We start from the raw sequence: 24,682 nt of genomic DNA on the forward strand, positions 1-24,682 counted from the left end.
TACGAGTTTTATACGAGTAGGTAAAACTTCTGAAATTTTAGATTTAAACAAAAAGTACCTAAATCAGAGATGGACCCTGGGTTTTTAATGTTTTTGTATAGTATGCTAAGACGCTGCTATAGACAGCTTAACATAGATTCTAGCACCTACCTAGCCCATTTTAGAATGATAATTTTGGCCTTTTTATGAAAAACTTCGTCTTCTTTACATGATCCCATTTGTTTAGTCCATGCTATAATAAAGCGTTGCAGAACCTTATTTCAATTTGAGTTTTATTTTATATAAAAAAAAGGGGGAGAGCGGTTGTGACACTTCGGAGAGGGTGTTAGTTCTGCCGCCGTTTCTTTACAATTCCAAGTTGTACCTCTTTAAAAAAAACTGCAATGCCAAATTTCAGTACTATACCTAACTCTTTTTTTTCAGTTGAGTTCCTTTGACTTTTAGTTTTGGTTTCTAAAAGTGTCGTACCCAACCTCCCCTTTTAACTTTGATAGTGTGACACGATCCTTGTGTATTGAGAAGACCAGTTGAAATTGAATGTACCAAAAAATTGGTTTTGGATCGTGTAATTAGCTATTTTTAATAGGTTTTCTATTTGAAATTTGTGCAGGAAGTTCTAGTTTAAGCAATCCAAATCAATATTGTAGTTTAAGTTGTAAATATAGAGGGCAAGGTTTTGCAACAGTTTTTGGTTGAATAAGCATATTTTAAGCAGTTATAAATTTACTAAACCCCGAACCACTTCATTATGCAATTTACATTTTCCTGGATATCTTGTATACGGTAGTCCATAAGTGTACAGCTTTACAGTACATTGTTTCTATTTGTTAAAGCAACACGTATGATAAAAGAAAAAGATTCTTTTTAAAGTAAAATGCTTATATTTCAATCAAAATCTATATTTTTTTATTTTTTACCGATCCACGTCATTATGCAAATCAAAAGAAAATCAATGAGAAAACGTTTGTTTTGCACTTTTCTCCACTTTTAAAAAAAGATTCTGATAAAATAACAATTTTTTAAGGGATTTATGCATTAATTATAATGAAAAACAGTTTAAGGTAAATTTTAATGATTTTTCTTAATAAGAAATAATTGAAAAAAAGAAATTCTATCCCTATCACTTTAGAGGACAGCTGCTGACCCCCAGTCTTATGGATGAAGCTAAATACATGTTAAAGATAAAAATTACCCTGAAAAGTATACAAAAATGTTTTTTGATGTGTTAAAAAAATCCATTTTAAAATCTTGATTTTGAGGATGATGGCCTTTAAGATGCTCTTACTGGTGGTGAAGGTGAGCTAAATGTTATCTAAGTACATGACCATTACAACAACTTCTCTATTAACCTATGTACCATTTTTTGTAGTCATAGCAGCCTCCAGTGGAGCCTCTCGACATGAAATATAACCATTATCTAAAAACTACATTATTTACTTTATGAATTTTAGTAATTAAACTTGCATTTTTTTTCTTTTTTAATATTGCTTGGCTGGAGGCTGCTATGACTACAGAAATTGGACCATAGTTCAATATATAAGTTTTCTTCAAGGGCATGCACTTTGATAACATTTAGCTCACCATCACCACCAGTAAGAGCATCTTAAAGGCCAACATCCTTAAAATCAAGATTTTAAAAAGGATTTTTTTAACACATCAAAAAACATTTTTGTATACTTTTCAGGCAAATTTTTATTTTTTACATGTATTTAGCTTCATCCATAAGACTGGGGGTCGGCAGCTGTCCTCGAAAGTGATAGGGATAGAATTTCTTTTTTTCAATTATTTCTTATTTAGAAAAATCATTAAAATCTACCTTAAACTGTTTTTCATTATAATTAATGCATAAATCCCTTAAAAAATTGTTATTTTATTAGAATTAATTTTTAAAAGTGGAGAAAAGGGCAAAACAAACGTTTTCTCATTGATTTTCTTTTGATTTGCATAATGAAGTGGATCGGTAAAAAATACAAAAATATAGATTTTGATTGAAATATAAGCATTTTACTTTAAACAGAATCTTTTTCTTTTATCATACGTGTTGCTTTAGCAAATAGAAACAATGTACTGTAAAGCTGTACACTTATGGTCTACCATAGACAAAATATCCAGGAAAATGTAGATTGCATAATGAAGTGGTTCGGGGTTTATTATAAACTTTGTTCAATTGTTGATTTCTATAATGGTTTACATTTTGTTGATTGTCTGTTTAAAATTAGGATCTAACATCAAATAAAGTAAAAGTTACAATTATTGCCAAAAAGTAACAAATAAAGTTGCCAGGTTTGCAGTATTTAAATAATAAAAGCAAAAAAAACATTCTTCATCGACAGTGATTTTTAAAAAGTTTTTATTTTAGTTTTTGACTGTATCCAATTCAATATTTACAAAATTTTATCTTCGATATAGAAATATTGAAAAAATATTTACCCATTAAAAGAATTTCAAAATGCAATGATAATAAATAGGTACATACTTAGCCACCATTTTCTATAACAGATAATTCTTTTAAAAGGTTATAAAAAATATTACTTTTTGAAAATCACCATGCAAAAAATATTAATAGGTATTAACTGGCATTATCAGATGAAAATGAGATAAGAATATATGAATTATGGAAAGAAAACGAAGTAGCGGGTTTCGTCGTATTTTTGCAGTAGCTTTTGACTGGTTATTTTAGGTTAGGTAAATGTTTATGATTGCCCCGCAGAGTTACAGCGATCCGCAGGGGCTAGAAATAGGAGAAAAGGTACTGTGAAAATACGACAAAACCCGCTACTTCGATTTCTTTCCATGATCCGATTATTTATAGGTATATTTGTTTAATCATAAAGATAAACTTTTTATTCAACTCTTATTACATTGTTATATAACATAAATCAACATTATTTCTAGTAGCAAATAAAATACTGTTCATACATATAAATGCAAATTTTGGTTGCAAAATATAAAAAGGTAGGTATTAATATTAAAAAACATTTGTAGCTGATTAATTCTCAAAATTATCACAAATCTTACAGTGTGATTATCACATACTAGATGTAGTATTTGTGCAGGATTGTTATATTATTGAGTATGTTTATTTTAGTCACCAGTGATTAGAAGCAAGGCAATGTTGATTAATTGGCGGCGTAAGTTTACAAATAAATAATGTAAAATATTAAGCTTAAATGCTTAATGGATATCAATGTGAAAAACTAATATTTATAATTTACATAATAATAAAATTATTTATTAGTAACTATTCTATTAAGTTTTGAAATCTCCTGCTCCAGATGTACCCTTCGTTGGCGCTCTGACTCGAGTTGACCGGTAAGGCTGGCCACATCTGATTTGTAATTGGTCTCTACACGCATAATCAGCCTCTCCAATTCCTCTACTCTTTTCTCCAAAGCTTTAACAATCCCAGCTGGCTCCTGTGACTTTGCAGCAGAACTTAATTGAGTACCTATTCCACCGGATTGATTTTTCTCTCGCGCAGGAGGACGGGGCTGTTCTCCTCCTCCATCCTCGGAGGCCCATAATGAAGCCGCCGTTGATTTTAAAATTTCATTTGTTGCCTCTACAACAACAAACCCGGCTTCTTCGTGAGTATCAAGACTGGCACTTATATTGTTGTTACTGGTTGATTTCTGCGAAGACTCTAGTCGGGACAAATCACCTTTGGAAGACGATGAATCAAGTTTGGGACTTCTATTTAGAAAATCAAGTTTGCTTAAATCCGTGGGACGTTCAGGTCGTTCGGCAAAGGACCAGCTTCCCGGCTTTCCAAGATTATTGGAATGTACTGCTGGCTTTGAGTTGTCGGTGTTGAGTTTATTCATACTGTCAGAGGCTTTGCGGATCAATTCACTAGCAGTGGACCGCCGACTACGCTCGGATTCTTTGCTGCTTGACCTGTGATGATTAACATCCTTGTTTTCTTTATTACTTATTCTTTGGGTTTGTTCTTTTCCAGATTCTTTAGATCCAGACCTTGGCGAGGAGTCCTTAATTTTACTAGACGATAAAAGTGATGATCTATCATCCCCTAAGGATCTTTTAGGACTTAAACTTCTGTGTTCAAAGCTACTTTCTTTGCTCAGTGAATCTTTTCTGTTACGCTCACCTCCTCCGGATATTTTTCTAGTCAAATCTTGTCGACTGTTACCTGTTGAATTTTTGGCACCATCAGAACTGCTACTATTAGTTTTAGCTGCAAAGAGGGCTGCAGATGACTTTGTCTCTCCCAATTTAGCTTCTACCTTACCACTGCCAGACTGGTTTATTGCTGATGTAGAGCTGGTTGTATTGGCCGCTGTCTTTTCCCCAAAACTGTTTGGTCTTCGTATAATACTACTTAACGATTTTCTGGTGTCTAGTGGCTTGGATGGAATGGCTGGCTTCGATCCTGACGGAATAAGGGAGGATTCTGTTTTAGCGGGGATTCCAAGATGTTCTTGCTTCCTATCATTTAGTGCTGTCATACTCCTCCTATTGGCCTGTTTGCGACTCAATTCTTCTAACCACATATTCTTTACTGGATTAGCTTCTACTTTACTTTTCTCCTGATTAGCAGTTTCTTCCCGGTTCTTGGTGGTATTATCAAAAGTTCCTGTACTTCTTAAACTTTCTTTACCTGGGAGAACTGAAATACCCATCTTCAATGGGTTAAATTGTTTTTCTATATTATCTGAGGATTTCTTAAACGATTCTTCTTTACTTTGCTTATGTTGACTATCATCATTGTTTGTTTCATTTTCAACTTCATTATCCAACTCATCAGGAATATTTTCTTTAAGGAAAACATTCGAAGGTGGACGTCGTTTGGGAGCCTTGACCCTGCTGGCCGTCAAGTTGCTTAGTGTCTGTTCACGATTAACTTGATCCAGGCCTGTAGTAGTAGTAGGTGGGTTGCGCAACACTACGGTTCCATTTTCAATCTCAGTTGGTCTTGGCTTAGTGTTTTCACCAGCTTCTTGGCTATTATTAGAAGAAAGAGTTTTTGTCAAAGCCTCAGGAACGACAGGCTTTTTAATGATCCTATCATCGTTCTTAAAATTATTTTTAATTCTACTGTCATACCTAGGTTCATTAGATCTAATCTCATTTTCTTTTAAATTTGCACTGCTTCCACTTCTACCACTAAATAGAGCCTTCTTTTCGCTTACATTCGAGTTGCTCTGACTTTTGAATGAGTCATTACTGCCGGAGGCACTGACTTGCTTATTATTTAAGCCCATGGACTGCATCCTGGCGGAGGTTTGCGAGGAGGAGCCAGAGCCTCTTTCCGAGCTTGTTCTGGATAATCTAGAACCACCGGAAGACGAGAGCGGAGACGAAGAATTTAATTTGTCTGGTGAGTCTTTCTTCTTGTCAGCTTCAGACAACACTGAGGAGACATGATCAGTGATGTTATCACGTGATGAGCTAGTTTTCTTATCAAAAAGTTGTTTGTTACTCCCACTGACAAGCGAATTAACTTTGCTGTTGATAACACTAGAAGTAGGAGTTCCACCAGCTGAGGAGTTGGGAGTAGACTCTCCACATTCAGAAGATATCACCTACAATTCATAACTCATGAGAAAAGATATGAAATAACAATTTAATATTAATATAAGTAAATATAAGTGATATTTAACAATAATGAAAGATAAGGATATCAAATTCAATGTCATCTTTAACTTAACGCAATTATTTCATTTAAAAATGCAACGCAATTTGTTATTATTGTAAAATGATACAATTTAAATATACACTAGCGGATACGCCCCTAGAAGCCTTTAAGGGCTCCTAAGGTGGGAGGGAGAAAAGTCGACCCCAACCCCCAGTTTTAATTTGAGGTTTAAAAGACATAGTAAATTTAAAAATTATTTGGGGGTGGTTATTTTTAATTGGGGGAGGGTGGAGATACCCTCCCTTAAAGGCCTTCCAAGGATCTATAAGAAGCTTTACTGTATTGGAGAAACATATCGTTTCAGCGGTTAACGAGATCCTTCGCTACAGACAAAAAAAGATATAATAGGATAGGATACATAAAGCTAAAGTTTACCTATCAAATGATTTAAAGATCTTAGCTATAAATGAATAATTTACCTTGACAAAATTATCTGGAAAGACCCCAACTTTGCCATCAAGTTCTCCCCTCCACCATCCAGCATCCTCAATGACACGTGACACAATTGTGATTATTTCCCCCTCCACTAGGGTTAACTCATCCTTAAGTGAATAATAAATACATTATAAAGATACCTACTAAACGAAGCTCTTAATTTTAAAATTAAGGGGTGGAGCCATTCAAATGGAAGTAAAGTTAGCATAACACAAACACATAGACGGAACCCGCGACTGTTGCGGGAAGGTGATAGGTTCGCATCTTGGCCTAACCCCGCGTCATAACAAAAATGTTATAAGTGGTTCCTACTGCTCAGGTACGCGACATTAATAGTTAGAGTAAGAGGAATGTCTTGGCCCAAAATAATGACAGCTCATTACCATGCTCAGTTAGGACTTTAAGACGAAGGTCGTGCAATCTAAAGATTGGTTGTCCATAGAGGGTGTGTGTAGCCATATAAATCTACCCAGCAATTAAGCATGATTTGGTTAAGAGATGCACCAAAAAGGGGGGGGGGGGAATGTGGTGACTCGTGCCACGACATACCAGCAATTTTATTTTGGGTGCTACTCCCTTAGTTTTAGAGATAATTGGATGAAATTTTTTGGGCTGGGTCAGTAATTACCCCAACTATTGGTATCTTTCAAAAAAAACGGCGGCGGGACCGCCGCTCCCGCCGCCGTTTTCCGCCGCCACCAAAAAAAATTTTTTTTTGGCATTTCTCGCCGAATCATTTGAGACCATGTTATTTTTTTCAAAAATTTTTCCCCTTACAAGCAACCCTGCGGGGGGACTTAATCATTTTTTTCAAATTCTCGTATATCAAGGTATATCTTAAATACAGTACTTCTCCTGTGATTTTGAAGATATTTAAACAAAATCTTTTTAGGTTGGTAAGTAAAAAATATTTGAATTAAGAAAACGGCGGCGGGACCGCCGCTCCCGCCGTCCGCCGCCGTTTTCCGCTGCCAACAAAAAAATTTTTTTTTTGCATTTTTCGCCGAATTAGGAAATTTGGAATCATTTGAGACCATGTTATTTTTTTCAAAAACTTTTCCCCGAACAAGCAGCCCTGCGGGGGGACTGTACAATTTTTGTACATTAAGGTATATCTTAAATTCAGTGGTAGGTACTCCTGTGATTTAAAAGATATTGAAACAAAATATTAATCACAGGAGTACCTACCACTGAATTTAAGATATACCTTAATGTACAAAAATTGTACATTTGAAAAAATGATCAAGTCCCCCCGCAGGGTTGCTTGTAAGAGGAAAAATTTTTGAAAAAAATAACATGGTCTCAAATGATTCCAAATTGCCTAATTCGGCGGCGGAAAACAGCGGCGTGAGCGGCGGTCCCGCCGCCGTTTTTTTTGAAAGATACCAATAGTTGGGGTAATTACTGACCCAGCCCAAAAGATTTCATCCAATTATCTCTAAAACTAAGGGAGTAGCACCCAAAATAAAAGTAATTAAGTAATTTTTTTCTAGGGGCGATTTCTCTTGGGAGGGTGGTGGTACCCTCTCCGAATAAACCTTCCCAGGACTTTTAAGAAGCTAAATTGGACAATATATATTGATTTAGTGGTTACAAGATCCTACGGCACAGACAGACAATTACAGTTCCTGTTACTTGGCATACCTGGTTTTGTGCGGTGTAAGGAAATAGTACAACACATTGATCCTTCACTGGTTTCGGTGGAAGACGGGGTGCGGCACCGGGAGCAGGATCTGTGTTGCGCAGCATTCGTTCACTTGTTGTCATCATGCCTGCCACACCCGGTCCTCTCGAGTTCGGGGACGACGGAGAGTTGCCGCCATCATATTTGGCCGAGTTCAGAGTGACGTCTGGCGAAATATTTGCCACATCTCCTCCGCCATTTAGTGATTTGTTCCGAGCACCAGATTGTTTATTTGATTCGCCATTATATTGATTTTTTGTTGTTGTGTCTGAGAACATTTGTTTACTATCTTGGTTCATGCTTGTTTCAACAATGTTTTGTGGTCTATGGTGAGAATTATTCTTGTTATTATCACAGTTTGTATTACAAATCTCGACAAAATTAGAGGGAAACACGCCGACGCGTCCATTGAGACGTCCCTTATACCAACCCTCTTCTACATCTCCCATATACTCGACAACATCTCCAACATCAAGGGATAGTTCATCATCATGAGCGGGAGAATATGAAAACAAAACGTGGCACTTCTTGGCTGTGGCATCGCCGTTTTCGGCGGAACCTTTTGGTGGCGAGGGTAGAAGTTTAACAAAATTGTCTGGGAACATGCCTATTTTACCGCGCAGGTTTCCTTTCCACCAGCCGCCCTCCATCATGTCAATGTCAGTTATAACATCACCTACGCGAATAGTGAGCTCGTCGCCCAGCTGGGCATCATAGTCGTACTCAACAACACACTCGAGTTTTGAGTTGGCGGCTCCAACGCCTGCAGCACCCGTTCCGTTTGTTACAGTATCTACCATTTTGGGTAACCTTGTTAACAATTATACTTGATTCTAATTTGACATATCACAAAAGTAGAAAAAAGTTCACAATAATCAGTATATGTAATAGATAATTCTTGCAATCTGTTTTGTGCGATGTTTTTGTCTTGACTGCTCACATTTTTGCGTAAATTCAAGTAGTTCTGAAAATACAAAAAATAAATATTTTATCACAGATTTATATATTCAATGATAAGCTCAAAAAACAATTTTTCTTATCATTACATTAGAAAAAAGTAGCAATTTTGATAACAAAAATGTACATTGACAATTTGTAAAAAATAAATTTTGGGTTACAAAAAATGTTTTAATTATTTTTGAATGTAAAAACTAGATCTCAAAAAAATCATCTACGTTTTTTTACTGGCAAATTGGTGGAGTGTCAAGAAATCTGGTAGCGCAAATAGGTTTGCATAATAAAAAGTGTATTCAATGTCTTTATTTCCGCCAGGGAGCACTGTGTCATCTTATTATCCAGCACCTTCAGCTCTTCCTCCTCCGGTGGCGAGATCATTTCCCTGACCTCGTCCAGCTGTTCCTCTGTGCCTCCCTGGGCGCGCACACTCTCCATGATGGCCTCCACCTTGTCACGCTTCTCAATGAGACGGGCACAGGCTGCCAGCTCGTGACTGGTCCGCTTCTTCAGGTTGTACAGGGTATGAAGGCTTAGGTTAAGGCAATATCTAACAACCTGAAATAATAAAACAAAGTTAATTGGCATCTAAGCAAATGGATTTTATCCCCATCAGGGATGCGGAGCCGGTTGATTTTTGGTGCGGCTCCGGTTAAACAAAAATTCAACGCTACATTTTTTTATTGCTTGCTATGTTCTAACACATCATAAGTGTAAATAAATGTTCTCTGTCATCCTATTATATAAAGTAGTAAGATTTTTTTTTCTGTAGCGAAGGATCTCGCTAACCGCTGAACCGATATGGTTCTCCTTTAGAATGAAGCTTCTTATAGGTACCGGGATGGTTTTAAGCTGTTTTGTTTATAAAAATAAAAGTCGTTGTATGATTTTAAACTATTTTTCTGATTTCACATTCATTCGAATATCCCTAGATAGATAGTAGGGATGCAACCGCTAGTTTATCAATATAGCGCCATACAATGCTAAGATTCTTTTTGAATAAATATAATAAATCAGTTACTTATAAACGAGATCGTCCTGATTTTTTACCAGTACTTGCCTGATCAAAATTGACATAGAACAGATACAATGCTTTGGATGGTGTACTCGCGTTTATCGTTTTCTTTAGCTCCTGTAGGCAAATCAGATTGTTTTCCATCAGCTGATAGGTCAGCAGTTTAGCCTCTTTACTTGGAATCATAACAACCTAAAAATTAAGATCGAAATTGTAAAAAATCATAAAACCAGTTTTTAATTGCCTAAATTAGTAGGGTAAGGGGGGGGGGGGAAATTTCGGTATTTTTTCGTTTTTTTTGAAAAAAAATGGGGTAAATATTAATATTTTCAAATGAAACCAAGACCGGTAGAAAGCTTATGGAAAGGACTATCAGGTCCTAAAAGGACGTTATCCTAGGACTTTTAGAAGTTTGCCGAAATTGACCGCAAAAAAGTTACCGAAAATTCCCCACCAGCGGGGGAATTTTCGGTAATTTTTTTCAACCTAAAAAAAATCGATGAAAAACGGCCAAACGGCCAGTCGAACATAAATAATCATAATTAGTATAGGTTATAGGGATTATCCACAAAAAATTTCAAAATGATCGGACTATTCCTTCTATGTTAAAAATGAATTTTTTTGAAAGACGCGAATTTTCGATTTTTTTTTCTCGAAAATTTGTTTTAAAAAACTTAAAATTAATATAAGAAAAAAACATATTTTATTACTTTTTAGGCCTGATCCTAAAAAAGCTCACATTGAACTATAGATTTAGACCAAAAAACATGAAAATTGATTAAAAATTGACCTCAATAATCGAATTTGAAGCAAAAGTGTCATCTTTGCAAAAAATCTTGACTACATTTTAACCTTAAAAAAATCGATGAAAAATGGCCAAACGACCAAACAAGCGTAAAAAATCATAATTAGTATAGGTTATGGGGATTAACCACAAAAAAATTCATAAAGATCGGAAAATTCCTCCTATGTCAAAAATGTTTTTTTTCAAAGGACCAGAAATTTTGATTTTTTCCTCGCAAAAATTTGCTTCAAAAAATAAAATAATTTTTTTTTTGTTTTTTATTTGTTCTATTCAGTTTTAGGCCTAATTCTTATAAAGTCCATATGGAATAATAGATTTGACAAAAGAAAACATGAAAACATGACCTTAAAAGTTGAATTTTAATTTCTTTTGAAATTACCGGAATTTCCCCCGGCGCCAACTTTGGTCATTTTTGAAAAAAATATTACCCCGATTTTAAAGCTCTCAACAGATTTGGAAAGAGCGGGCAATTCTTAGTTCAAAAGTTTTTTACGGATCAGCTCTAGGTCTTACCAATTTTTGTGTACGTCGATCTTTACACACCTACTAAAAAATTTTTGAAAAAAAAAAATTTTCGTCCGACTTTGAGACCCAATAAGTACCCTTAATATTCATCCCACAAAAAATTCATTTTATACTTATTTGTAGGCAATTTAATAAGGAACAAATTTGCTTTTATGTTTTTTTCTATCATTTGAAAGGAACATGGGGAAAAAGGTCATTTAATGAAGGTAGGTCGAAATTACCGAAAATAGCCCCTTACCGAAACTTCCCCCGCCTTACCCTAGTTTTATTTTGATGGACACCAGTCAATAACAGACTAATAATTAGTAGTTAGGATTCTAGTCCGGAATCTGTTAATATTTTTATCTTTACTAGCGTTTACGCATCTAGAGGCCTTTGAGGTAAGGGGGAAGGACGAAATCAACCCTCAACTTTAATTTTGAAAATAAAAAATACTCTTTTTTAGGGGGCTTATTTTTTTTTTTGGGGGGGGGGGGAGGTGGAGGATGTACCTCCCTAAAATAGAAACAAACCTTCCCTGGACCTATTAGAATCTTCACTTCAAAAGAGAACCATATCGGTCCAGCGATAACTCACAGAGACTCAGACATCTTGTTACTTTTATATAAGGATATCGATTTTAGTGTAAATAAATAAACATACTTAATACAAAAACATTTTAATAAAATAATAATTTTTGTTAAAAATATTAATAAAAGCACCTGCTGTATCTGATTTTCCTCAACATATTTCTTCTCTCTAATAAACCTGAATATTCTCATTGACTTGGAACCAAATCTTTCCAGAATAATTTGTTCAACTGTGGCCGCTGCTAACTCAGTCATAATGTGCTTGTAGTTAACCTAATGAAGAAAAAACTTTATAAAACCATTTCCCGCAATGAGTATTTTTTACAGAATTATAAAAAAATGGAAACGATCAATACCTAAATGTATAATGTATATAGGTACTTTGAACTCTAGAAGTAAAAGCTCCGAGATGCCGAAGACACATTTTTATATTCGTAGAAAGCTGGATATAATACGATGCTAGACATAGTTTTTTCGAATGGATGAGAACCGGTTCCTATCCACCGGATTCGAATGAATAAGAGAAAAGTCTTTATTTTACCTGATATTGTCCACCCCCTGCATCTCCAACTTTGTCAACAAATCTAAAAAAATGCTTATTTAAAAAAATGTTCAAAGTAACAAAATGATACTTTTTGATAATTGTCTTAAAAAACAGCCCTAGGTTAATAAAAATTTGTTAAACTACATATTGAGTTTCAACAATTCCCCTCCCTCCAACCAACCCATTACCTTCAACAACAAAGTTCACACCTCCCACGCCCACATTGCTGAATCCTTTACCAAACAATTCACCTCTGTCTCCCGCCACACCTCCAACCCTTTCTCCAGAAAAATTATCCGCAAAATTAGACACCGCCACCGCCTCAACAGAGATTTCCAACTTTTCACCCCTGCCCTCGTCCTTGAAGCCATTAAAAATTCCTCAAACTCATCTGCACTTGGTCCTAATCACCTCAACATCCTCCACCTCAAACACCTTGGTCCAAATGGCATCTCCTACCTTACCAAACTCTTCAACCTCTCCATTTCCGCTGCTAATATCCCTGCCATTTGGAAGCTCTCCAAAATTATTGCCCTCCTCAAACCTGGTAAACCCCCTGACCTTTCCACCTCCTACCGCCCAATCTCCCTCCTCTGTCCTGCAGCTAAAGTCCTTGAACGCCTCCTTCTCCCATACCTTAAACAATCCCTCTCCACCCACCCCACTCAACATGGCTTCAAACCCCTCCACTCCACCACATCCTCACTCCTTAATCTTTCCACCTCCATTCTGGCATTGCTAACGGTTTCAACCAAAACCTCCCCCTTAGCCGCACAACCGTAGCATCCATTGACCTTTCCAAAGCCTTTGATTGCATCCCAATCCATCTCCTTCTCCAAAAAATCTCCTCATCAAACCTCCATCCAAACATCATTAGATGGCTATCCTGCTAAGTGCGTGGCAGGAAGGCCTTCTGCTCCTACCAAAACACCAACTCCTCCCCCAAAATTGTCCACACTGGTGTCCCCCAAGGCTCTGTTATTTCCCCCGTCCTTTTCAACTTCTACATAGCAGATGCCCCCCACAACCCCCCCGCCACCACCTCCTCCTATGCCGACGACCTCGACTCCTTCCACTCCTCTCCTGACATCCCCCAGTCAGTCGAATCCATCAACTCCCACCTCTCCTTAATCGCTGACTGGGCCTCCACCAATGGCCTCTCCATCGAGAAAACCCCTAAAATCCTTGGAGTTACCTTTGACACCTTTTTCAATTTCAGTTCCCATGTCTCCACCATTTCCTCTAAAATTTCCTCCCGCCTCAGAATCCTTAAATGTCTGGCTGGCACCAAATGGGGCCACCAGAAGGAGACCCTCCTCACCACCTACAACACCCTCCTCCGCCCCATCACCACCTATGCCTGTCCTGTCTGGTTTCCTAACACCTCCAAAAACAACATTGATAAACTCCAAGTCCTCCAAAACCAAGCCCTCCGCATCTGTACTGGTTCCACCAAAAAATCCCCCATTAGCCACCTCCACCAAGAAACTAAAATCCTACCAGTACGAAATCACCTCTCCCTTTTATGCTCCCAGTACCTGGCCTCCTCCCTCCGTCTTTCCCATCCATCCTTCCCCAATGTCACAACCCCTCCTGGTCCTAGATCCAAGAAATCCACCCTCCAATCCATGTTCCTCCCGACTCTCCAACCATTTCTCACCCCTGAGAACACTCTCCTCCCTGCAAATTACAAATCCACCATCTCCCGACTCCATACCTCTGCAGTTACCCAAGCCATCAATTCCTATCCCCCTAATCCTGTCCTTAACCACGCCCCTCCCAACATCAACCCCTCTGAGATCCAACTTCCTAGGCACTACAGAACCATCCTCTCCCAATTGAGATCCAACTATTGTCCTAAGCTCCAAAGTTACCTGCATTCCATCAACGCTTCTCTTTCACCCAACTGCCCATCCTGCCCCAACAATCCTACCCCTGAAACTGTCCAACACCTCTTTTCCTGCCCCACCAACCTTAATCCCATTGACCTCTGGCATAATCCCACCCTTGTAGCTGCCTTCCTATCATCACACCCAAGTTTCACCAGCCTTCCTCCTCTTCAACGCCCCCCTCCAGAGCCCCCTCCATAAGCCTCCACTCCCCCACCTACTGATGACGAACCGGACACGAAAATGGACTATGAGCAGCCAATACAACAACAACAACAGTTTCAACAGATTTTATGTTTGAGTATAGAAAATCAGGGATCTAAAGGGATAAGACAATGGCCAATAAAGGGAAAGGAAGGTTGCGGGTAAAATCCGAACAGGTTGTGTGTTTCAAGTTAAAAACAGTAGTAGAACGATAAAAATTTATGTTAACTTTAAAAAAAAATTTGTTGTCTATAGTTCTTATCAATAAGAAATTCACATATTTAGTGAAAATTATCGTTCTACTACTATTTTTAAGCCTTAAAACACACACTTTTACGGATTTTACCCGCAACCTTCCTTTCCCTTGATATTTATATAATATATCCCCAATGATATTACACAGAATTACCTCTAATGTACATAATAATTGGTGGTTGAAACGGTTAGACACTAATTTTTTTATAATTTATAATAATTTATTTCGGAAATCAGAGGAGTACAATATTGCATTAGTTAATAGCCACACTGGCTATTCGGAATTGGTCAACAACACAATATAATATGTTGTTGGCCCTTCCTTTTAAGAATCAACGAATCAAAATTCAATAAAAGTCTCAAAAGTTGTTAGGCCAACGAATAAGAAAACGTTATTATAAAACTTTTGTGACTAGTGTAATAAACAGCTCAATATCCCCTTTCTCCCTGATATTTTTACCTTGTTCTATCACTGGACAGGATATTTAGATATTGATCTGCATGTGTAACCAGTGACCCCCAATCTCTGCGAATTCTGTCAGCTATTTTTGACATCCCAATTTGACCAGAACTTGGCGACCATGGGTCATGTAGTTCAGAAGAAAGGTCTAGAATGCTGCGAACAATTCTTCCCGCCGTATCATCCACACGTCTTATGGCGGCTGAGGTAATAATACTGTCTCTGTATTTTTGGGAGAGCACAAGAAAATTTGGGGTCCAATAGAGGTTGTCTTTTAGTTCTTCCAAATTTCCCTAAATATAATATTTTTTAACAGACACAAAAGTTAAAATTCACAAGGAATATTTTTTCCAGTAGGAATGGCTTCGAAACCGATTAATAACCGCTGGATAAGAACCGGTTTTCAGCCATAAGAATCATAAAGGGGGGGGGGGGTGCGTAGTGACATCTGAACTTAAACAGTAAGCAAAATGGTCTAAATATTGAGCTAGATTCTTAAAAATTGGTACATAAGCCTAGCCCTATAGGTACTACATCTAAATGAAAAAAATTAAAGATTTGTTTTATTTTTAGGTTAGATTAGGTACGAAAAACCCTGCGGAAATGCGGTTTTTAGGCCTTTTTTTGGTCTATTTTGATGTAGAGACTTACATTAAATTGTTTTTTTTTTAGGTTTTTTTCCTTGAATCGACCGGAAGCTGTCTATAATAACTTTAACCAATACAAAGTTAAAATTCACAAGTAGGAATACTTCTTTTTCTATTAAAATACATTATATATAGAACTAGTAGCTGCACCCTTAGCATCAAGAGGATAAATAAATGATTCAAAATTTGAACTTACCCGTTCTATGGCAGATTCCATGATTGAGATGTTAAATGATGGCAAACATTTGGGTTTACTATCTTCTTGAAACTTTGGAACATCGTCTAAAAATGATTTTAAAATGTACAGGGTGTTTTTTTTTAATGAGTTAAAAGTATTGCTTAATTTAACCCACTTGCCATTGACAGAAATTAATAATCTATATCTTAATTTCTTCATTGATGTGGGACATTTTGTATGAGAAAAAATATTTAGCGATTTTCAACAAATTCTGCCTTAAAAACCGGTTTTTCAAGAGTACCTATATTTGGAAGATTTTTAAATCATGACAAATTTCAAGAGTATGCAAAAATGCGTACATTTTTAAAAATCAAATTGCGCGGCTTGTGTTAATAGTAGAAAAATGTTATGCATATCGTTAGAATCGTCATAAACTCTAGTTTTTAGGTGTTTAAGAACTATTCCTGTGCTACGTATAGTTTAGGAGCTACGTGGTAAAATGTTCCAACTTACTTAAAATTTTCAACATTTCTCACATTTTCCAATGTAGCTTCTATACTACAAATAGCATGTATGTGGTACATATATTTCCAAAAACTAGAGTTTATGACAATTCTAACGATATGTGTAACATTTTTCTACTATTAACACAAGCCGCGCAATTTGATTTTTAAAATTGTACGCATTTTTGCATACTCTTAAAATTTGTCATTATCCAAAAATCTTCCAAATATAGGTACTTTAGAAAAACCGGTTTTTAAGGCAGAATTTGTTGAAAATCGCTAAATATTTTTTTCTCATACAAAATGTCCCACATCAATGAAGAAATTAAGATATAGATTATTAATTTCTGTCAATGGCAAGTGGGTTAAATTAAGCAATACTTTTAACTCATTAAAAAAAAACACCCTGTATATAGGTATATTCTCTAACTAGACAATGACCTTTTGTAATATGAGATGCTAAGAAAACAAACATTTTGTCTAAGTAATGTTCATTTTTACCTATAAAAAGTTAAGGATATACTTTTTTTTCTTTGTGTGCTGGATTCCTGTTCATAATTCTCTTCAGCCAATAACAAGCAAAATATGAATTAGTAAATAAATTATTAAAATTTAGTAGGTACCTGTTGATACGGGCATAGGACAGCCAACAATAATTTGTCGTGAAACCAAAACTCCCAGAGATTTTAATAAATCCTGAACACTCAGTGATTCCTCTTCTGCAAAATAAAACCTTACAAAGCTCAGTCATGACTAACACTAAAGTTTCATTTTACAAAAATTATTTCTAAGAAGGACAATGAAACGATATAATAGAACAAATAAGCTCTTAGCTTTCGTTATTTTTTAACATTTTACATTCGTCACTCTCTGTGTATTTATAACTAATTCTTACAATCTTAAATCAATGTAAATAAATAAAATACTGAATATTTGTTAGTTCCCAAAACATGTTCTAAAACTTCTCTTATCTTTTAGGATTATCGCCTAATCCGATTATTTGTACACATTAAAAAATACTACATACACAAATATTTTTTTTTCAAGGTCACACAAAAATTGTCTAAATTACTATAAAATAAGGATGACAACATCCATAAAAGCGAAGCTCTGAAATGGTTGGACAAACGATCTTGTAGAATGTCAGAACTGAATACGCAGAATATAAATGAATAAGTCTAAACCAAATTGTGAGTAAAATATGTTGCTAACTTCTTAAATACAGGATACTGTATAAGGACATACTTACATTTTTAGGACTTGATTATAGTGATGCTTCGCTTATAACATTGTACCTTGTGGTAATAAGTATTCCAAGAATCAGATGAATAGAATTAGAACATACAAAAAGTTGTCAAAAAAGTAAAAAATCAGCATGTTTTAAATGGACGGACGGAACCTAATTATAGAAATGCTTCGCTTTGAAAAAGATAATAAATATTTGCCTATCGAGGCAAAATATAATTCAAATTAAACAAGTAAATTACCTTGTTTTAGAAAATTGAATGCATGAAGAATAGCTTGACTTCCAGTTAATCGACCATAAATAAGAAAAGACTGAAGAAAAAAAAACATTACCAGTAAAATCATTTTCAAAAAATATAATTATCAAGGACAAGAGCAAAATAATCTAAGCCCATTCAATGATGTCGAGCATTTTGTGATGTTAAACAAAATGAAAGATAAATTATTAAAAAAAAAATTTTTAGGCAATATTATCAAATGTTATATCCAGTTAATGTATTTCCTGAGTTATATATAAATCTGAATAATATATGTACCTGTAATAAAGCCAAAGTTTTTGTGCCATACGCTGACGCACTCTCCGGAGGTAAATCTTTACCCTAATAAAATTAAGATACAAAAATTAATATTTAATTCTTAAAAGAGATATTTCCACGCCTTGTAAGCGATAGAACATGAATTATTAAAATATAGTTTTAAAGTAAGGAGTATAATATTTAGCAAAAATGTTAACAAAAAATAAAAAAAATACCTAAACGCTTTTTTTAGTTTTCCAAAAGGGATAGTTTCACGAAGTGCATTTAAAAAAAAATAGTGAACTGTAAGTTTTTTCTATTTTAAATAACGTAGTAGTGCATAATATAAAGTTATTGATTAAAATTAAAAGATTTGACCAGGGATTTTCCTTCAAAAGTGAGTTTTTCTTTTTTATTTTTAACTTCGTTGCATGTTATATATGGCAAAAACTTTTTTGTCATAAATACAACTTTAGATAGCATTTACTAGTTAATAGAACTTCAAACTTTTTATACAACAAAATACACATAACAACAAAGAATGACCAATAAAATATTTAGTATAGTACTTAGAGTAGTGATCTTTTTATATGTCTTAGTAGAATATATTAGGCATTGATTGCGATAAAGAATTTTAACATTGACCTGATCGAACTTTTTTTATTTGACAATATCTCAAAAAGTTAGTGATTTGCAACATAAATTACATAAGAATGGTCTTTATATATATATATATGTTGTATGGTTAGTTGGTATTTCCGCGTGAGATTATGTGTATATTGTAAGTAAACCGGACGGTTCTTTATTTTTTTAAAAAAGAATCTATAGAAAACCTGTCCTATTATGAACCGGACGTTATTTTTTATGTTTTTTAAGTAACTTGTCCCAAGGGGAACCCCTGTTCAATTTTTTTATAACTCTTGTGAAATATGTGGAAAAAGATTTTCTGATATTGGTGTTTTGGCTATACATATTTGGAAAAAATAGACCATTCTCATGTAATTTATGTGGCAAATCACTTTAACTTTTTTAGATATTGTCAAATAAAAAAAGTTTGGTCTGGTCAATGTTAAAAATTCTTTAACATATAATCATATCTATCCTATGCCTTATATATTCTACTAAGACATATAAAAGTTCACTACTCTAAGTACCTTAACTCTTTAAATACACTTCGTAGAACTATCCCTTTTATATAATAAACAAAAACTGTTTTTTTTTACGGAACCTCTACTAAATGAACAAAACCAAACCTATTTTAATGCTTTGAAATCTAAATTCTTAAAAGGGGTAGTTTCACGAAATGCATTTAAACTTAATTTATTTAACCGTATATTTTTTGCTAGTTAATGGGTTAAACTATATTTATATGGCATATATTTGAATTGAAAGAATTTCAATTTTCTACCACGTAGTTTTGAAAATATCAAGACTTGAAAATTGTCTTTTTGTAATATATGCAATTTAAAAAGACGATTTTCAAGTCTTGATAGTTTAAAAACTTCGTGGTAGAAAACTAAAATTCTTTCACATATATGCCATATAAATGTAGTTTAACCAATTAACCAGGAAAAAATATGCGGATCACTAAATTAAGTTCAAAATGCCTTTCATGAAACTACCCCTTACATAAAAATAGAGTTAATGTGGATAGGTTAAAGTATCAATTATATCTATCAAATTAACAAAAGTATAAAACATTTTCATGCAAAAATGATGCCATGCTCACCTCTTGTATACCACAAATCAGATTGGTGTAGAAAGGATAGAAGAGAAGGTTGATGATATTTTGCTTTGAGATTTGATAATCGGCTAACCCCGGCTTCCTCTTATCAGAGAATGTAACAAGATTATGTTGAACCAAAAGTGCAAGAGAATTCTTTACTTCCTGATGTAAATAAGAAACCATTAACATTTATAGAATGTTTGATAAAAAAAATAATCTATTACTTCTTTATATATGCAACTACTCTATTGGTTTAATTAAATGACAAATGGTTAAGACTACTTTTTTGTTATTTTAATACCTTAACGCACAATCCAGTTGACGAACAAATCTGTCCAAGAGTTTTAACTCCATAATCACAAAGGTTCCCTCCGACTCGTGAAACCGTCTCGTCAAAGATATCTAAAAATTAATAATCAACTCTTAACAACATTGAATGCTTAGGAGCTAGTTTTTAAAGGGTTATTGAAAGTGTCAAAACTTCCGATATTTGAATATTATATGAATATCTAGCGGTTATGCCCCTAGCATCCTGTATTGAAAGAGCTAGAAGGGGGCATAAAGCTTAAAACTATCAGAGGTCTAAAATCTAAACATAAAATAGCCTAAAACCATTCCTTGGGCCATGTGAGAATTCCCTAAACAGGAGATATCAATCAGTTCAGTAGTTATTGAATTAAATCTTCAGCATCAATCAAAGAAACCTTATTACTTTCAAATACAATGGAGTTCACGGTGATTTTCCTCGATATTGACAAATAAATACAAACCAATAATGTATTGGATTTTTTACAAACACAAACCTTTCAAAATAAGAACACAAAGTTTTGATATTTGGTCACAATTCATTTTAAAAATGTAACATTCTCCTAAAAAGATTATTACATTAAAGAAAATATTAAATTAAAATAATTTTATAAATTATGAAAAAAATCATCAATAACATCTAAGACTTCAACGAATATGGATAGAAATAATATAAATTAGAATTAATAATATTTTACAGTAAAATATTAATAATTTTAAAAGCTAGATTTATCTCAAATTATTCTCGCTCTAACACCAATTTTAAGCAGATTTTCAATTCAATTTCTTATATCTAACCTAACCACATTTTCAATAAAAATTCTCATAATCTCGATTTCTAAGCATGAGAGAATAACAGTTTACAAAATCTAATTTGCTAAAGGCACTAAACACACAGCTTTTAATATATTTCTCACAATTAGGACCTCTCACGTCTCATATGGTCACACAAAACAGACAAGCTCCACCCCTCCTCCTTCCCATTTAATTTATTAGTAGCAAAATTATGTTTTCTTTTTCGTTTTAATACTTCAATGAAAACCTCACATTATTATTTCATAGCTTGAATTCCAGAAAAATCCGTTTGGAACGTGTACCTACTCAATTTTGTCATATTGTCCGAAGCTCGATCGAAATAAAACGCGGAAAGACTCGGAACGAGTAAATCTGTTCCATCTAAAGTAACCCAGAAGTTTCGAGAATGGTAAATTTAAAGGATTTATAGGAACAGAATAAGTTCTTTGTCTTATGTGCTTCATTCGAAATCGTTTAACAAATTTTCGTTCATCAATCTTAAATAAGCACATTTTCGATAGAAAATTTTCGATAAAAATTCACAGTTGAACGCTTATTCGTACAATTGAAACGTTCGTTTGTCGATTTTTTACGAAAACGTGCTTAATTTTGAATCTTAGGTAATTCTGATTTACATACCGGACGAATTCTTATATTCTATATTGTCTTTTCCATTCTGATTCTAGAAATTCGCAAAATTTGCTAACTTTAAAACTTCGGAAAAAATGGCTGAATCGTATCGTAACCTTCACAACAGAGTGTTCAAACGAAACCACCAACCTCCAAGATGTCTTGTTTTTCATGGATTTTAACAATCATACGAAAAAACGCAACTTATATGCGGACGTCGAATTATTATGATCTTGAATAACCAAACATCATCACCTTGCTTGGTGTAAAACCAATTGACAAAAACTAATATATTTTATTTGCCTATGTGAACAAATCTCCGAATTGAAATGAAAAAATACTCTTTAGAAAATCACACACGGCTACAAACATTATAATTTTAAGATCTTCAGACACACATTCAACTACTCTGAATGCAGAAATAAACAATTTATTTAGGTAGGCTGGTTCACAACTTTATTAAACTAGGAATGTAATCAAATATTTTTTGATACTAGTTAATAATTCGCGTAGTGCCACGTCTAGATGGCACGATAGTCCTCCTCATGTCGATTGATATCTTGAAGCATGGTGGACAGCTCGGCAGCCTGTGCGGCAGCTGGCCTTTCAGCAACGGGGCGACAGTGACGCAGGTTACCCTCCACCCAACCATGGTGGTATAAGCACCTGGTCAGTGCCCTCTTTAACTCGATATTGTCAGTATTTGTAGCCCTACTGATCATTTCCTCCTTTATAAGATCCAAACGACTTTGCAAGGCATTGTATAACTCCTCGTTAGCGGTGAATGACATTTTAACTGTGTACTAGTGAGCAGTATATATGTAACTCCCTACTTGGCAGGTAAAACTAGTTTCCTCAACTAGGTGTGGCGAACAAATAGTCAAGCCACACGGGCAAACACGGCTTAACTATTCAACCATATAATTATCTTCTAAAGACCACGTTTAGTTACAGGGAAAAAGAGATAAATAAATTATCTGAACAGAAAACTATAACGGCCGGGGAGAAAGTAATATCTTAATTAATCCGATGAAATATAAATGTAATGATTTAAAAAACTGCCGTTATAACATGAATTTTTAGGATGTGTCATTGGATGTGTGAATGGGTCCACCACAGTCGTTTGCGAACGAGAAACATATCAAGGTTGCTGCTGAAGTAGCTAGTCTAAGACAGCACTTCACTTCCAGAATGTACTTTCCAAAATATTGCTGAAATTGATACCGAAACCGCGGAAAACTGGTCATGAAAAACATCGAATTATTTCTCGAAAAAATCTATAAATTTTACTATGAAAAATTTTCATAAAATAAATGACTAACTCATTCTTGTTGTTTCACTTATATTAATTTTCTTGAACATAATAAGTTATTACAAGTATTGGGATGACTATGACATATATAAAAAGGCTGTGATGACTGTAGTGTTTTTTGCACTGGTATAAAAACTTGTTTAAAAAACGCTTACTGATTGAAAATAATGCTTTTATACTGGATTGAACGTTATATCACAAGAAATTTTCGTAAAAACCTATTATCATTAAGATATAGATTATTAACAAGGATCCAAAATGTACATGATTTCAATATAATAAGTTTCCAGATTTCTGACATAACTGATAAAACAGGTACTAGATTTAACACAGTATGAATTTTCAATGGCTAAGGTCCTTTGTTTCTTTCATGGTAATATCATTAATTTAAAATAGAAAAAACCGACAACTTGTCGACGAAAATATCCGTCGATACATGTCGTGATCCGAATGGGTCGAAAATATCATTCAAAACGGAATTATATCCTTATTTGCCGCCGAAAATTTTTTTTTTTTTTTTTAAAATAAAACTTACTATTCTACCCTTGAAAAGTCATGATAAAACACAAAGGACTTAACCTATAAGGTCGAATATTTACATAAAATAATAATTAAAAACTCAATGAAAAAATCATTAATTTGGCTAAAACCAAGAACGAAAAGCGTCGGTGTTTCTTGTGAAACGTGTGTTGACGATTCCGTCGTCGACGAATCTCGCCGTTCGCTGTCCTCCTGTGAACGGAGAATTTATCACAATATTGTGAAAAAGCCCAGCTCTATTTGTGTGGCCGTTTATCACCGGCTGGCATGGGAATAATCTTTGTGCTGCCGACGTAGGCATGTCTTGGGGCCGCTGTGTTATAATGTCCTCATGCCTGCTTGGGGACGGACGCCGCGAGACTTGGGGATGGGAAGCCGACCTAGAGTTTTGCGCCCCGCGATAAATTGGTTGACCGGAGTTCCGCGCAAAATCCGTTATTTGTGGGTCGTCCTGCATTGTAATGCACCGCGACAAAGCCATTTGATATGGCTCCGTCATCTGTCGGTACATACGGGACATTTCAATCGACCGCCACTTCCCCTTATCCCTCAACGCCTCGTCCGACAAGCCGGCTTCGCACGCTGCGGAAACCCCAGACATTTTGCAGGATTTTCTGCCCACAGGGCCGAAATATCCTACTTGACGGCACAATTGCGTAATATCGTTCAAAAGAGTCTGTGGCGAAAGTTGATACCTGCCGTCAGCCACAATTTGTCTACCACCTGGCAGCCACATGGTAGAAGTTCTACAGAACAAGAAATTTTCATCCAGGATCCCTTCTCCCATAAACTGGAATCCACACCTGCGGTAATACTTCTTAATCAGTACCACGGGACACAAATCTCCGCCCTCTGAAGCCAACAGGTTTGTACATCCTTCATGCTCTTGATCATTCTTCCTCTTTGGATAGATCACTCGCAGAACTTCCACCCCGCCTATTTGATCTTGGCTTATATGACAAGCCCTTACTTGATCAAGATCGGCGAGGCGAGTAAATGTGTGGAACTGCAAAATTATTGCCACCGTCGCTCGGAAAAAAGGCAGAGGAATGTCCCAGATGGAGTCATAGTCGTAAACTATCTTGCGCATGATTGCTGTGAGAACACCCTTAGGAATGGGCGTGGCTTTTCTGACGGGGGCGCGTTCCGTTGCTGCTCTTCTCACCGCTCCTTCCAACAGCCGCGACACACGTTGTGAAAACTCCGAAACCGGCTGATCTATTATATATGACCATGCCTTCAAACTTCCACAAACTTGTTTGAGAAAAGAGTAAGGCTTCCTTATATCCT

General features: G+C 35.3%; 2 protein-coding genes across 3 annotated transcripts in view; both read right to left on the reverse strand.

Annotated features, from left to right (window-relative positions):
* LOC145317647 (uncharacterized) lies at window positions 1-8,738 on the reverse strand. The gene is made up of 3 exons (XM_080158802.1): window positions 7,736-8,738; window positions 6,076-6,198; window positions 1-5,543 (listed from the first exon to the last, which is right to left on the reverse strand). The coding sequence occupies exons 1-3, from the start codon at window positions 8,573-8,575 to the stop codon at window positions 3,228-3,230; spliced, it is 3,279 nt and encodes a 1,092-aa protein (XP_080014928.1). The 5' UTR covers window positions 8,576-8,738; the 3' UTR covers window positions 1-3,227.
* Window positions 8,738-24,682, reverse strand: part of Polr3C (RNA polymerase III subunit C) — a 24,915-nt gene continuing 8,970 nt past the window's right edge. The window contains exons 1-13 of one of the 2 annotated variants that reach the window (XM_080158804.1): window positions 21,042-21,128; window positions 20,613-20,678; window positions 20,111-20,211; window positions 19,813-19,971; window positions 18,105-18,167; window positions 17,811-17,880; window positions 16,947-17,042; window positions 15,839-15,924; window positions 14,996-15,288; window positions 12,185-12,227; window positions 11,776-11,916; window positions 9,790-9,936; window positions 8,738-9,287 (exon numbers count right to left, since the gene is read on the reverse strand). In XM_080158804.1, coding sequence (XP_080014930.1) covers window positions 8,979-9,287; window positions 9,790-9,936; window positions 11,776-11,916; window positions 12,185-12,227; window positions 14,996-15,288; window positions 15,839-15,924; window positions 16,947-17,042; window positions 17,811-17,880; window positions 18,105-18,167; window positions 19,813-19,971; window positions 20,111-20,211; window positions 20,613-20,658 — 1,554 coding nt within the window. In that variant the 5' untranslated portion in view covers window positions 20,659-20,678; window positions 21,042-21,128 and the 3' untranslated portion in view covers window positions 8,738-8,978. Of the gene's footprint in view, window positions 9,288-9,789; window positions 9,937-11,775; window positions 11,917-12,184; window positions 12,228-14,995; window positions 15,289-15,838; window positions 15,925-16,946; window positions 17,043-17,810; window positions 17,881-18,104; window positions 18,168-19,812; window positions 19,972-20,110; window positions 20,212-20,612; window positions 20,679-21,041; window positions 21,129-24,682 lie in introns of those variants that run through there. The other variant, XM_080158803.1, reaches the window with a different exon arrangement.

Source organism: Acartia tonsa, chromosome 4, assembly GCF_053477335.1.
Source record: "Acartia tonsa isolate MP-2025a chromosome 4, ASM5347733v1, whole genome shotgun sequence".
Lineage (NCBI taxonomy): Eukaryota > Metazoa > Arthropoda > Copepoda > Calanoida > Acartiidae > Acartia > Acartia tonsa.